This window comes from Aptenodytes patagonicus, chromosome 7 (assembly GCF_965638725.1).
Source record: "Aptenodytes patagonicus chromosome 7, bAptPat1.pri.cur, whole genome shotgun sequence".
Taxonomy (NCBI): domain Eukaryota; kingdom Metazoa; phylum Chordata; class Aves; order Sphenisciformes; family Spheniscidae; genus Aptenodytes; species Aptenodytes patagonicus.
In genome coordinates this window covers 45,373,295-45,389,686 of record NC_134955.1, presented here as the reverse complement: position 1 = coordinate 45,389,686, position 16,392 = coordinate 45,373,295, and the positions used below count along the sequence as shown (strand labels likewise).

Sequence of the window (16,392 nt, the reverse complement as noted above, 5' to 3'; positions counted from 1 at the left end):
AGCTATCTTTCTCTCTCATGCTTGTCCTAACTTATAGATTCCAATTACTCTGCAATGTGCAACTCCAGGGACTGTGACATGCATCTGCCATTAAAACTCCATCCCTCCATGTTACTATGATCTTTCTTTCAGATCTTTACTTCATCTCAACTTCAGGAGAGTAAAAAATAATTCTAAATTAAATTTCATTTTAACACTGCAAGTTTTTTCAAATGTCTGTTCATTAGGAAATTTGCCGCAATAAATGTAAGTTTCTTCCAGCCTGCAGCTATTTCTGCATCTCACACATTTCAACAGCAAATTGGAAGAACCTTTGGATAAAGATTTTTTGCCAGAAGTTTTCACTGTCCCTCCTCCCCTGTGAACATCAGACTTGGCAAATATATGGCTTTTAGAGCACTTAATTAAATCACAAAGGACACTCTTAAATTGTCATTGAAATAACTACTCAAACTTATTAAAAGCATCCTTAAATTTTACCTTAGAGCCTGGACATACCAATTCTTATCCTCAGCAGCTTCGTTCAAAGGTGTGTGAACTAACACAGATGTACGTATCTTACACAACTGGAGAGTAAACAATAATTGTATTGAATTGAGCGTCACTGCATCTGACCCCAACACGAAACCTATCAAAAACATACTTTTAAGTAAGGATAGGCCTGTATTTTTATTTTGCTCTCCTATCTTTCTTTGCAACGAGGTTGATATGTAAGAGGTGTACCTTTTGCTGTACTAGTTAGAATTTGTTCAAATTATTTGCCTAGGAGAACTCCTGGTGCCAGAGCTTTTCAGTGACATATTTTTGACTTAAAAAAAAAAAAAATTGGAAAAATATATATGTACTTCCCTATATAGAGATATATTTCTCATACACAGTTGTACTGTTTTAGCTAATATGTGAAAAATAATCAGTATGCAATAGCATATATCTTTGTCAGCATTTTAACATGTAGAAGTACACTTCTGAAGCATTATTGAAATAGAAGAAAACTGGTTATAAAAATGGACAGACCGCATAACTGAAAAATATGCAAATAAAAAACTTGTGATGATGTTCAAACAACAGAGCTATATGAGAAAGAGGTAGTGGGATTAACACTCCCACATACTTCAGAATTGATTATTTGGATATAGCTTTCTCTGCTCACTGAGGATCTATGATTTGCATTAATCCCTAGCTTAAAGAGTACTGTATTGAAACAATTATATTAGTAAGCTAGAAACTCTATACTGTCCCTAACTGTTACACAAATTTCCATTTCTGATATGTATTTTTGGGTTACTATCAAGAAAATACAATCTTCTTTTTGAGACATGACACAGAAACAACACAAGAAGAACAAACAGAAGCAGAGAACCTGCCCAACTTTATTCGGGGCCAACTTCCTCTCCCTTCTGTATCTCAACTAGATTCTTCCTCCTTTTGTTTTTCCTCTTTTTCACTTCTCTCTCATTTTAAAGACGGCTGGAATTGTTCTGGGATGTGCTTTCTTTTCAGAAAGTCAAAATTCAGATGGAAATCAATGTTCCATCATTTATTCCCCAAAAGCTCATTTTAATTTTGATTTGGGTCTTTCAGGCCTTCCACGGAACTCCGGTTTCAGCTAGGATTCACCTTCCACTTCACCTGCAAAAAATTATGGTTTACAACACAGACTCCTTTCACAGTTGGAGAAAAAAATCAAATGGCTTCAAACAGCAGCAGCTACCAGATCACAGAATTGTAGAATAATTCAGGTTGGAAGTGACCGTTGGAGGTCTCTAGTCCAACCAACCTCTCTCTCAAAGTGATATCAACTATGAGATCAGACCAGGTTACTCATGACTTTATCAAGTCAGGCATTGGAAATCTCCAAAGATGGAGATGGCAAAACCTCTCTGGGCAACCTGTTCCAATGATGGACAGTCCTCATGGTGAAAAAGTTTTCCCTTATAACCAGTCTGAAACTCTCATTTCAATTCAAGTCTGTTGTCTCTCACCCTCTTGTCATGCAGCACTGTGAAGAGCCTGTCCTTCTTGATAACCTCCTCATAGACACTGTCAGGGTGCTGTTAGGCCTCCCTGAAGCCACCAAAGAAAGAATTGTTTTTTTTTTTCTCCAGGCTGAACAAGAGCAGTACCCTCAGTCTCTCTTTACAGTGCAAATGCTACAGCTTCCTGACCATATTGGTGGCCCTCTGTCAAATTCACTCCAATTTATAGATGTCTTTTACTTTTACAAACTTTATAAACTTTACAAACCGTCTCCCACAGCATTCTCCTCGAGAAGCTGGCGGCTCATGGCTTAGACAGGTGGACTCTTCGCTGGGTAAAAAACTGGCTGGACGGCCGGGCCCAGAGAGTTGTGGTGAATGGAGTTACATCCAGTTGGCGGCCGGTCACAAGCGGTGTTCCCCAGGGCTCAGTTTTGGGGGCCGGTCTTGTTCAATATCTTTATCGATGATCTGGATGAGGGGATCGAGTGCACCCTCAGTAAGTTTGCAGACGACACCAAGTTGGGCGGGAGTGTTGATCTGCTCGAGGGTAGGAAGGCTCTGCAGGGGGACCTGGACAGGCTGGATCGATGGGCCCAGGCCAACTGTATGAGATTCAACAAGGCCAAGTGCCGGGTCCTGCATTTCAGCCACAACAACCCCATGCAGCGCTACAGGCTTGGGGAAGAGTGGCTGGAAAGCTGCCTGTCGGAAAAGGACCTGGGGGTGTTGGTCGACAGCCGGCTGAACATGAGCCGGCAGTGTGCCCAGGCGGCCGAGAAGGCCAATGGCATCCTGGCCTGTATCAGAAATCGTGTGGCCAGCAGGAGTAGGGAAGTGATTGTGCCCCTGGACTCGGCACTGGTGAGGCCGCACCTCGAATACTGTGTTCAGTTTTGGGCCCTTCACTACAAGAAGGACGTTGAGGTGCTGGAGCGTGTCCAGAGAAGGGCAACGAGGCTGGTGAGGTGTCTGGAGAACAAGTCTTCTGAGGAGCGGCTGAGGGAACTGGGGTTGTTTAGCCTGGAGAAGAGGAGGCTGAGGGGAGACCTCATCGCTCTCTACAACTACCTGAAAGGAGGTTGTAGCGAGGTGGGTGTCGGTCTCTTCTCCCAAGTAACAAGCAATAGGACGAGAGGAAATGGCCTCAAGTTGCGCCAGGGGAGGTTTAGATTGGACGTGAGGAAAAATGTCTTTACTGAAGGAGTGGTTAAACATTGGAACAGGCTGCCCAGGGAAGTGGTTGTCACCATCCCTGGAAGTATTTAAAAGACGAGTAGATGAGGCACTTAGGGACATGGTTTAGTGGGCATGGTGGTGTTGGGTCGACGGTTGGACTCGATGATCTTAGAGGTCTTTTCCAACCTCAATGATTCTATGATTCTATGATTCTATACTAGGGACCCAAAACTGGATACAGTATTCTAGATACCAGGAACTTTTCTCCTGGAGAAAAAAAAGAGGATTATTTTTTTTCCTGAAGGTCTCCACTTGTTTCCCTCCTTTGAGCATGCCTGTGTATACAACCCTGTGTATACATACAGTTGCATGTTCACACATGCAGATATTCTGCACCTAAATCTCTCTTCCCTAATTTTGTATAATGAAATTATATTTGGCTTTTTCTGGGTTACGCTAATGTTAGTGAAAGACTGATCAGTATAAAAATGCACATTTTAATATTACTGTTTACACATGTATGCATTCAAAATTTGTTAATATATGCACACAGTCATTACTTTTATGACCAAACCCCTAAAATGTGGTTGTGCATTAAGGCATGGCTTTAGGTAACCCTTGTGCACTTTAAAGTTAGCCTCTAGTATTTGTTTTTTTTCTTAAATTTGTTTGTCCTAAGTTAAAGGATGATGTAGAAATCTCAGTTAAAACAAGGAAACAAAGAAGAAAAGTATGAGAAAACGCTTTTTCTAAGGCCAAGGAAGACCTAAGAGCAGAAGGAGAAGGCACCAAATGGAGCCAAAATTCCCAAGCCGCTGTCATGCTGGCACCGCAGAGATGACAGAAGGTGGGAGAAGCTGGCAAAAGGATGAGAGAACAGTAGGTGAAGGGTATGTACACCCTGCATAATAATGTGTCTCATTGCAGCTCTACAGTTCAGATGAGGAGTGGAGCATGTGTGGAAGCCTATATTTTGCTCACTGGGGAGCTCTGAAGTCCAAAAGAGAAATAACTCCAGGGAAACGTAGTCTTGAACAGCAAATCGTCTAGCTAACTCACCTGGATCAAAGCACCAAACTTCCACCTCAGTCCAAAAGAGGCTGTCTGAAAAACACTCTCAGTGCTTACTCTAGATTACCATAGCATGGCAAGCAGTAAAAGGAAATAAAAAGACCCAGTAGACATCTACACAAGCATTCCTTAACTAGTCTCCACATACAAAACAGAGAGTAAATTTTCACTCATTTGGGATGGCCTGGGAAATGCACTCTCTACTTTGTCATTCATGATTATTGTGGCCAGCCCACCCTTGGCCCGATACAGTCCCCAAAGCTTTATGCACACATGCCATATATTCTTTTCTTCATCTACCTCACCTGGCATGTGTTCAAAGTGCTGCCACACTATTGCATGACAGAGGCTGCAGATGTTCATGTAATATATGGGAAACTGTAACTGAAATGTTAAGGTGTTCATAAGAATCCTCATAATGGTGCAGTTAATTTCTAACCAAGGCAAAAGATAGGCACGAGACCTCCAACATTGCTACTCATGCACTTATAGGAGCCCTTCTTGAACATGGTGATGGATGTAAAAGGCAACAATTCCAGGTGGTCTTTGGTTTTCCTATCTGTGTTTCTGCATGCTTGGACAGTGTCTCTATACAGAGAGGTTGTGGAGTCTCCATCCATGGAGATAATCAAAACCCATCTGGACGTGGTCCTGGGCAACTGCTCTCGGTGGCCCTGCTTGAGCAGGGGGGTTGGACAAGATGACCTCCAGAGGTCCCTGCCAACCTCAGTCAATCTCTGCCTCTGTGTGTCCACTTCAGAATGCATTACAAAAAACCCCATCCTCTAAGAACAATGAGGTAGGAGATAAAATCTTTCATTTTTGATGTTCTGAACTACTATGTAACTTGTATAACTTAGTAGTGATACAATAGTTCTTGCCCCAGGGGATATTCAGATGAGAATTTCCACACCTTATGACTAAATCTTGTGAAATACCATCATCAAACACCATGAAATTCTGCCTGTTCAAATTAAGGGCCATAAGTTAATAACATGGTACATTCTAATGGTGATTTCTGCAAGTCATTATTGTTAACATTTCTGAAATTTAAAGCACTTATATCAGTAAACTGAGGCTGCTGTCTACTACACTTGTTAAATACTGTATGTTAGTGCAAACTTGACACACTATCTCAAAAACATAACTCAAAAGTCAGCGAAAAATCTCCTGCAATGTGCAGAGACCAACACAAGCAAACTCTTAATTTCTGAAATATCAATACGAAAATTGCATTTCTGTTTTTAAATTATTCTACAAATCCCATTTAAGTGAGTAATAAGGGCACTATAATAAATTCTTTCTAGCTTAGTAAATCATACCATAATTTGTGCACACACTAAATGCTGACCAAATTCATTAAAAGCAATAATCACAAATTGCTTGGGGTTTCTATTCACTATTAACAGGCTTTAAATAAATGCCTATGAGATTTAGGAACAAAAGTTGTTTTTGAAACTTCCCTCCAAGGTTTTAATAAACTTAATGAGAAGGGGAAACTCTAAAAACCTCTAGAAACCTGAGTATTTTTCACTTGTAAATGCTGAAACACTGAAAACACACACAGTTCTGCTACTGCAAATGCTTTTTAGTCATAACTAACTAGTCCTCTTTATTTCCAATGAACATAATATTCACACTACATTTATTATTTACTTCTGCAGCCCACATCCCTCATCACAGACATTCGGCTTTCAGATTCACAATTTTCTGCTGTGTTGATGCCAATTCTCCTGCCTTTAACCTGCTGGCAGCTCTGTATCCCCTCTCACACAGGAGGTCAGGATGAAATGAGAGCTGTAACCCAACATCACTCCATAAAACAACCTAACTCCTTCACTGGACCACACAGGGGTTTTCCTTAGGGACTAAAACCCACTGATCCATGCAAATGTTCAGTGTAGCCCACCAAAATTAATGAGAGAATGGCTATTTCTCTCACACTACGTACTGCTACAGAATGTAAGGAATTAAAATGTACATATATTTTAGAATTACAGATTTTATTATTTTAAAATCTTTGTTGATTAAGTTAGGTATGTGCAAACAACCAGGGAAGAAACAAGCACTTATGTCAACTGGTTCTTTTGTCCTCGTGTTTTTAAGTGAATGCATTGCTATAACACAACTTTTTCATTTATATGAGAATCAACTGCGAGCAACCTTCTGCTTCCCTTAGAAGAAACTAATAGAAAATCTAGGCTATAAGAAAAAGAATTCTATTTCAAAGAGAGGGTTGGTGAGCAGTAAAGCAGAAATGCAGGCCTTGATTCATTGATGTATTCACATTTCCAACAAATACCTATTTGATAAGGCCATTTCCTCACTCACAGTCAGACACAGTACAGAAAAATTTCCCCTATGAATCACTGATTTATATTAGTATTTTACCTGTAATAAACACGCAATGTCTGGATTTCTTCTTCTAATTTTTTGCACTGTTGAAGAGCGGCCTCTTTTTCTTGTTGCAAGGCTATCAAGTCTGCCTGCAAAACAATAAACAAAAGATAAACAATTTATTCAGAATATCCATATTCCTTTGAAAACATAACAATCCTTTGTGCATTCATTTCAGTCATGCTTTATTATGATTACCTATATAAAGTTATACTGTCTTGTAATACTGCCTATTTAATTCTTAAGAAAAAATCCTTTCTTGTTCTAGCATTGCAATTTTTTCTAGGTTTTTTTCCCAGCAGGATGATGTTTTGAATGGCTTCCCTTGCGTATATGGTAAACTTTTTGAATGGCTAAGGTTAGACCTCTTCAGTTCCGCCAAGTGTTTCTCAACAAACATATTTCATATTGATATAATATTCCTGTAGTGTTGACCAACATATAGAGAGCGAAGCAAGGCACTCAGCCACAAACTACCGATGCGTGACTCTTGGTTCGCACACGGCTCTCCGGCTGTGAAGCCTGGCTCCTGTGCTGGGAGCCACTGGCTGATGTTACCGGCAGGAGAGCGGCCGGATAACCTGCAGCCTGAGCGGCGGCAGGCGATGAGCCCGCGGGGACTGCTGAGGCTGGCACTGCCGTCTCGCTCTGGGATCTGGGTGCATTCTCACCCAGGATCTGGTTTATAGTGGAGCGAGGGAATCCCTGAGAAACCGCTGTCATCTCCCACCTGTGAACCCTCCCGGATGTTCCCCCTCCCGTTGTTTATTCACACCGCGCTGCGAAGGGCTTGTGACTCACGGCCATTATGGAAATTGCAGCATGCGGCTTGTAAGGTCAGGAAGGTAGCCAGCCCCGACACAGCCTTACAGTTAAAGAGGAGGTAGGAGAAATAAGTGCTCAAATATATTTAATATGGCTCTATAGCTTAATCACCATTAATTTTAAAATGTCCAGTTTCAATAGCACTGCAGGGCTCCCTTGAGAGCCCAGGTACCATATAAATTATCTTAAAATCAGCGGATGATTAATTATTGTAACAACAAATAAGACCGGGCTTGCACAGCAATTCTTTGACACATGAGCCTGAGCGTTGGGCTGCTTTCCAATGTTTTTAATTCATGGTGTAAGTTATTAATTGTACAAATTGTAGAGCCCCAAACCAAGAGGCACATGTGTGAGAAATGCTGACTGCAGATTCTGCCAACTCTTCAGGACAGTGTTGTGGAAAAGTTTCTTGGTAAATTAAAGACCTGTTACATGAGCTACGAACACATGAAGGGAAATGCACAGAGTTCAGCCTCTAGCTCTGCCAGACTCGCTGTATAATCATGAACGACTCTGTCTGTATGCCTCGAAATTTCTCTCCTAAAACAGGGCTCCCACTTGCCTCTGTTTCCTGTTTGTCTGTTAAGACTGTAAGTCTTCAAGGCAGGTGTTTTACTGTTTACTGTCAACTCCCAGTCATCTATGGGCAATTTATTCTGCTGGTTGATTAATCATGTCCTGATACATGGCTGACTCCTGGCAAATTTTATTAAACACTGCATTGCACAAATGCAGCTACACAACCAGTCTCTGCACCGTGCTGCTCAGTGTGTCACGTTGCACCCAGAGTTTTGCATTGCCAGGGTACAGGACCCACCACTGTAATGGGTCCTGTAACAGACATTCATAAAATTTTAACAGGAAGTTTCCTGGAGAATAAAGACAAACTTTCTTACTATATGGAGGGTTCCTTCAGCTTTAAAAGCAGAAGACGTTAATGTTTAACCTCTGAGTGACAGTGGTTTAGAGCTTCTGATACTGAAAACAATGTACTGGATGCTGGCAAGCCCTAACTCCTGTCAGCAAGAGGTTAAAATCCTCTGCAGGTGAGCCTCTTGCCCAGTGCTGCTTGCTGCCTTGCAAGCAGAACTCACAGAACACAAGGATGTTAGCCAAACCAAGCTATTTTCTGTAATTATACTGTTCTGTAGGTGAAACAACATTCTTAAAAATTGGAAAACACGCTTGAATCAAAGTAGGTGGTTTGTTCTAGAGGCCAATAATTAACATCCTTGCCAATTTTCAGTGTACTGTGAAGTGTGATTGAAATGGTAGACTGGAAGGAAATGTTTGCAGCTGACACACCTACTCATGGAGAGATTAACGACTTAGTCTCTTTGGAGAACTATCATAAAAAATACACCTTATGTTCCACTTGCTTTTCAGGACAAAAGTCAGAAGGCACTAGAGTCTGAAGACTCTTATTTATGTCAGTTTTTCAGCAGAGAAAACTGCACTTATTTGACTGGGTTTGCATCTGGGTTCGCACCAGTAAAAATAACAGCAGGATCAGGTGCTTTGGATTTAAAAAAAACCAAAACAGCTACAAAAACTGAAAGGAAGAGAAGTAGACATTTGCTAACCTCTGCAGTAGCACGTAGTGGCATTGATACTAGGGAGCTGCATGAGACCAACAAAAATTCAAGCACAGGAGTTTTTGTGCACAGCGTGCAGCCATGCGACAAAATCACCCATCATTCACAGGCCTGAAGAGTGGTAAACACAAATGACTCAAATATCCTACCAAAAGAGAGATGCCTTCCTTCACGAGAAGAAGGAAAGCAAAACAGTGCCCATCACAAAGTTAAATTGCTAACTAAAATAATGGTGCCTGCACTACTATAAAACATTTGGAAGACTCCTATAATGTGTATTGAAATCCATCCATAGCGCACATGGCAAAAATCCTACATGAGTTCACCTCTAGTAATAACAATAGTTGCTTGGGAACTTTTTAACAAAATATTATTCCTTTGGAAAAAGTCAAGCTGTGGAAATCGGAACTCTTCACAGAAATCAGTTTTGATTAAATTTTTTTGGTAGGTAGGGTAAAGAAGGAGCAACAAGAAGAAAAAGAATTACACTCAGGTTCCTCTGGTGGAGGTTTTCCCTAAAAAAGTCAATTTAGAGGTGAGGTCGGTCACCACTTTGGTATAGGGGTCACCCTCAGTGAAGTTCCTGTTTAACCCTGAAAGGATATTCTGATCACTGGGATATGGTCTCTTTCTCACAATTTTGTTTTGCCCACAAGCTCCTACGCTGTCATATTTGGTTTAACGTGGATAGATCCTTCCCCCTTCTCTGTCCCCCAACCCACTTCCCTGCAAAAGAGAATTCTTATTTCTACACCTCTCCCATTTTGCATTTTAGCAAACAGTTACTTGTTGCAAATTTAAATTTTCCAATTAAATCTAGAAGCTAATTGCTACATATCAAACTTAGAATAGCCAGATCTTGACTAAGAAAATCTCCTTACTGATCCTTTTGCTGTAGCTTTCGTTTCAAAATATTTAAATGAACAATGCTATGTGTTTCCTTAATGCGAAGGCTGGAAAAATACAAGAATTAAGCAAAGGAAAACAGAGGGTAAAACTAATTTTTATTTTTTCCTAATTCCTCCAGGGCAAACATGAGCACCCTCAACTCTAATCTAAATGGAAAGACGTAAGAACACACAGCATCCTACGCTGTCAGGTTCCCTGTGGGTGAGATGGCTTTTATAATGCTTTTCAACATCCAACAGAAGGAAAAACACATTCAATGAACTTGAGTAATAAAGCTTCATAGCTTTATCTTTTTACTGATTTTTTCTTATGCATTTATAGATAGCATATTTCCACCTATATATATTTATAGAAAGCATACATTTTTCCTTCTTTACATAGGCTAAACAAACCACCTTTTCTGTTACCTCTCACTAAGCAGGCTCTCCGTTCTCCTGATCAATTCAAACCCATCCCTCATCAGTACTCTGCTAGCAGTACGTCCTAACTCCAGTGGAAACATCTTACCTGATGCATTCTTGCATCCATTTTGCTCACAGTCACCCTCTGCTATCTGTCTGTTCTCCTGCCCACTGGTATTACCCAGCTAACAGTGGAAATTCTAATTCATCCTGAAACGATGATACCTTACACTTGGTACCACTGAATTCCACCCCACTGCTTTTATTTTTCTAGTACTTGAGGCCATTCCAATCTTTCTGGAAGATAGCTTGAACTTACTTTGTATTAATAATATCTCCACTTTGTATTAATAATATCCCCCAGCCCTGCATCATCAAGCAATTTCATTGGTACGCTGTTGCTCTTCATGCCAAAGGTTCTCAATGACAGCATTAAAGAAAACTGGTTCAGCACCAACTGGTGAGAAATTGGAGAGAAATTCCACTAGTGAAATCCTTGGACCTTAACGTTTCTCCTTTCAAAGCTGTTTGCTGTTGCCTTCCTGCTAACTAGTTCCTTATTGCCTTCGACTAATCCCTCATCTCCTTCATGGGTACATGACATTTTGCAGACAGACATGAGCTCAACATACCCATCCTTCCAAACAAGAGATGCTAGGTGAACCCAGTTAACAGCAAGCAGCATTTCCCACATTAAGCTTGTGCCTGCTTGTAAAATAACAATATACACATTCTCCACTGTAATTAATAATTTTCCATATGGCACTACATATAAGCTTATGTGTCAGCTTATATTTAATAAGTTTCCTTGTCTAAATAACCGGTTATCATACCAAAGAAGAATTCTTGCGTGATCTTACTTGGGTGAAAGTTGTACTTCAATCCACTGTTGATGGATCCATGCTTTAAAACATTTTCCTTCCAAATTTACTCTGAGACCTCACAATAAAGACTAACCGGTCTACAATTGTCAGAATTATGTTTTTTGCCCTTCTAAATATAGATGCTGCCTCTGCTAATTCCCTGTCATATTACACCGTACACAGCCTCATAGGATTTATTAAAGAACTTCACTATCATTCCTGCAATTTCAGGTACCAGCTCTTCCAGAATTGGGGATGAAAATTATCCATCCATTATCTCAATCTGAGCACAACAATCTATTGAACAGCTATGATGTACTCCATTTCCATACATACACTTTTCATCGTTGACATCATCATTGCCCAATGCTGAGAGAAAAAAAAAATGAAATCACACACTTTTGGACCTGATCTGGATTGTCCTTCATCTCCATGCCATTCTCAGAGAGGTGGCACATTTCCTCTTTCCTTGTTCTCGTTTCAGTCATTACACTATTGTGTGTTTTAATTTCCTTTCCAAGGGCCAATTTAGCTTAACCTCTGGCAATTTTCTTTTGTCTGTATATCTCCTGTTTTCTAAGACATAACTTTCTTGCTTAATAAGTACTCTTCTTGTAAAGAGTTATTTTATTCTTATTGAGATTATAATTAACCCAATTAGAACTGACATGCTTCCCACCCAAAGGATTTTCCCTGGGTTTGACTGAGATACCCATTAACGCGCAGGTATTCCTTAACTCAGTAATAGTTGCTACCAGCAGCTTGCTTTCTACTGATCCAGGATATTTCTATGGATTAGAAGAAGGCTGGATGAGAAGTCTGGAGAGTCTCAAAGGTCATTTCTGCAATTTATGGACTCAATCATTTACACTTGGTAGAGCTGTACAATGGGGAAAGATGGCAATGAGGCGTCTTTCTGCTCCTTTGGTCCTATGTTATCCGGAGTCTGAAATGGAATCTAGCCACAAATGGACAACTGAGAATTGCCCCCATTTCTCCTGGAGCAGAAGTATGTTTCTGGTGATATTAGCAGGCTAGCTGGACAGGAAGAGGTCAGGTGTCTTCTCAGGGCAGCAGGAGACTGGGAGGGGGAACAAAGGTTTCTTTCATTCTGAATTAGAATGAATAAGCAAGAAAAAAACTCCTGGAATAATATTTTAAAACCACTGAAGAAGTATTTTTTTATCTTACACTATTTTTAATGCTTTTACATTTTACACATCATGTCAATAAAAGAAGTACGTACCGCATGATAGAGCAGGTCATGTTGTGACACATTATGACATCCAACTTCCAACCATTCTGTTATTTTTACATTAGCAGCTGCTACTTAGTGCAGATTACAACAGCTCATCTTATTTTCTATATCAAAGTGTCAACATATCAAACTGTTCCACCAACAACAGAAGCAGGTGACGCTTTGATCTAGAAAAGAATATAAGCACTTGTCTTATTAATTAGGGGATCAGAGGTTTTCAGGGTCAAGAAAAAGACTCCAGCTAACACGAGGGGACTGAAAATGCCTAGCACTCTAATAACACACTAAGTGATCTCCTTGGTTTTTAAATCACAGTGCTAACGTGTCAAACTGTTTCATTATAATACAAACAGGGGACACGTTGACCTAGAAAATTAGATAAAATGTTTCAACTTGCATTTAAGTATCAGCTGCCCTTGACGATTTTAAAAATGAAAAGTGAAAATTAGAACTGTACTACAGTAGATGTTATAAATTATTGACACATCATGAAATACATAATTAACAATAATAAATCCAAATTTAAAATGTAAAATTAAAACTTCATGTTGAGTTTTTGAAGTTTGAAATGTAGTTTCAAATATTTACCAAATAACACTTCCAGGAGATAAACTTGAGTTGGAAAAGTTTGGGATACTAACTGAAATAATTAGAAATTCATGAAAAGTTGTTTCTCAACACATCATTTTCTAATGGATATAGCTTTTACTAAACCTATCGTAACTTTGAGTAAATCAAGCAACTGCATTACTGATCCCTGATGGATCTGTGCTGCTGTGGAGGATCAGTACAGCTGGAAAACTACTCTGAAGAACCAGCTGAGGGTTGTTTGTGTGTGTGACTTTCAGGGTAACAGAGGCGGTAGTGGGAACTCTAACAGCCTTTAAGCTACATCTTCCCCCAACACACCGCCACAACCACACCCAGGTTGACATTCCCTCTGGGCACAAAGGAAAGGGATCGCAACAGCAAACATGACCTTTATGAGTTTGCATCAGGATCAAACAATTAACCATAATAAGATTTTACTCTACAATTTAATACTATTGTTGGTCAGAATAAATATCGGTTAATGAAACTTTTTTTTTTTTAATAAAAAGCATTGTTTCACTGGAACAATAATACCCTGTCAAGATGCATTGGTTTAGATGGAAATATTTCTGAGGAATGTCAGGCAGAATTTCTGACAGAAGAGAGAACTCCTCCCTAGCCATGTGATTAGGTTATTCGTTTTGGATGCAGAAACCTAATGTTGAGTCCCAGTCTCTTGCGTTAACTCACTCTGGATGTGGCAGACTCCCACCAGCGAGAATACTTCCCTGCTCTAAATTCATGTGAATTACCCATGTTTCTGGTGACTTCCATTGGTCTATGTCCTCTCTCTGCGACTGGAACAAAGAATTTTTTATTAAATTGCTAAGTATGTGAAAAGCAGATCCAGACAGAAGATGCATCGTGGGAAAGGAAACTAACTCCACAGCCCAGCCATCAAAATGTTTGAGGGTGCCCAACTTGGATCAGGGAGCTGAAATCAGGGTTTTCACATATATGATGCAAGTGCATCAACACTGGCTTTTTAGCATGTATAGGTGCATCTTTTTCAGTTACTTCACAAAGAATGTCTTAATGTTTTCTCTTATTGGAGTTAAAAAATGGTCACCCCGTAATCCCCCTCTTATTCCAAAATGGAATTGTCACTTTCAAGAAGTGTGCTGCAAGTCTACCTAATGCCACCTTCCCCAACTCAGTCTTTATGCTATCCCTAATTTAGTATTTTTAGGGAGCTTTTCAGAAGACTTGTAAAAGACATCGCTACCTGAGGTCCAGACTCTTGTCTTCATCACAACAAATTCCCCAGTAAGAATACATGATCATACCATATGAATATTGATTGTACGGTCATTCATGAGAGGTCCTGTTGTAACTGGGATGACAGCAACAGGCCACAACAAATATTATGCAGACTGTGCAATCGGAGGAAAAAAAAAATCAAATAGCTTTTTACTGCTCTGTTAAAGAAAATGAAAGGATCCAATAGCATTTTTGCCCAGACTAGGTACGTATCTGGTTCATTTTATTACAATAAGAGCAAACTTAATATCTACTAATTATCTTAAAGCAAAACCAGTTGAACCATTATGACCGAGATATGAATGTCTCATTCTTGTACTGCATGGTCACACCACACTGGGAAGCGTGCTGTACCAGCAGTATTTGACAAGCAGCTTACTCTTTCACCTAATGATGTGCCCAAACGAGCACATACTACAGGCACATTCAGTCCATTATCACATTATGCAAGAAAATGTCTATACGAAATGCTCATGATATTTTTCAGTGAGAATTAAGCATTTGCTCATCTAACCCTAGATACGATGTTGATACAAAGTTTCTTCATCATCTGCAGTATTATTTTGTAATATCCTATACTTCTTCCAAGCAATATATGGTATATTGAAATTGCAGGAAAAATTAGCTATTCAAAGGACAATCCAAGGCATGTAATGAGTGTGTGAGACTAATACATGGGACCATTTTATTGTAAAGAATGATTCATAGAGTGAGGAAGATTAATTTGAAATTCTGCCCCTGTGAGGTTGACCCAAAACTGTAATTGACTTCCCAGGGTCAAGATTTCATTTATGGTTTCCATTTGTTTGAGTACATAGCTAAAAAACCCAGAGATACCATCATATATACCTACTATGTGCATATGGATAACTACTTAAGGATACCACAAAGCTTGTTTCAGGTAAGATATAACTCTAGTGACAACAAAAAGACTCCTGAAAACTTTCAAGGATGACAGGTCCAAAATACTCATTCATAGCTGGATTGGGCTTTGCACATAAATAATGTCATGTGCAGAGGTGCTGACCATTTAGCAGGAGGGATTTTATTAAGAACACAAGCTGGAAGTGCTTTAAAATACCAAGTAGTTAGGTCTCCATATACAGATAGGTAGATACTTGTCTCACTACTAAACCATGATGCACACTGTGAAAAGAAAATCAAAAGAAAACAATCAAGAAGACCTTGTTTTAATAGAGAAGCAAAAAGCAATTTACAACAGTTAATTTTGCATAGTAGCTATGGCTTTAGAATCTATATGAAAATAATAAAAGTAAGTTAACTCCTTTACATCTCAGATTAAAGGCTGCTTGCAGCTGCAGGCATGTGGAAAGGGCACATTTCTCCATGTTCTGTAATTCAGGTTTGGCGTTGGTGACATCACACACTGTTTCTGATCTAAAAATCAGTTGGAAAAATGCAATTTCAAATAAATAATGGAAAGACAAGCAATACAGAGAAACTTGTCTTATTTGAAGGGAAAATAAAGCATAGTGGGCATGGTGTCTATTCTTTATCTGAGGAAGCCTTCTTATGTCCCTCTTCACGGCTGCATAGGTAACTGGACTAGAAAACAGCCACATCCCTTCTAAGGCAGACCAGATTATCAAATATAAGCTTAAAACAAAGAAGAAAAAACCTCTCTGATCTACTTTAATAACAGGCACATTTCCCTCAACTCTGAGGGACCATGAAGACTACTACACTTTATAACAAACTTTACTGGCAATCTCCTTAGGGGAAATCAAGAAGGAAATGACCGTGTAGGCTGGAGTGAGAAGCCTTCCAGGTAGTGTCTGAGACCTACTGGCAGATTACTCTGGGAAAGCTTCAAATATCTGCGCCCATGATAAACCCCACTGTCCACGCAAATGACTTTGGCCACTTACGATATCAAGTCAGTATCTGCCACAAACAGCAAGTTGTCAGCACAGGATCCAAGAGATAGTGTTGTAATGTTGTCTCAGAAGCTTTGCGGTAACAAAGACCCTATTCAATAAAAACAACGTTCCCCTCAGCCCCAAAAGTGTCCTATCCAGTTTGAGGCGGAACTGAACTGGCAGA

At 39.8% G+C, this 16,392-nt stretch overlaps 1 protein-coding gene across 3 annotated transcripts in view; it reads right to left on the bottom strand.

Moving 5' to 3' along the window:
• Positions 1-16,392, bottom strand: part of MIPOL1 (mirror-image polydactyly 1) — a 203,110-nt gene that overhangs the window by 48,664 nt on the left and 138,054 nt on the right. For all 3 annotated transcript variants that reach the window (XM_076345061.1, XM_076345060.1, XM_076345062.1), the window contains exon 11: positions 6,618-6,712. In XM_076345061.1, coding sequence (XP_076201176.1) covers positions 6,618-6,712 — 95 coding nt within the window. The remainder of the gene's footprint in view (positions 1-6,617; positions 6,713-16,392) is intronic.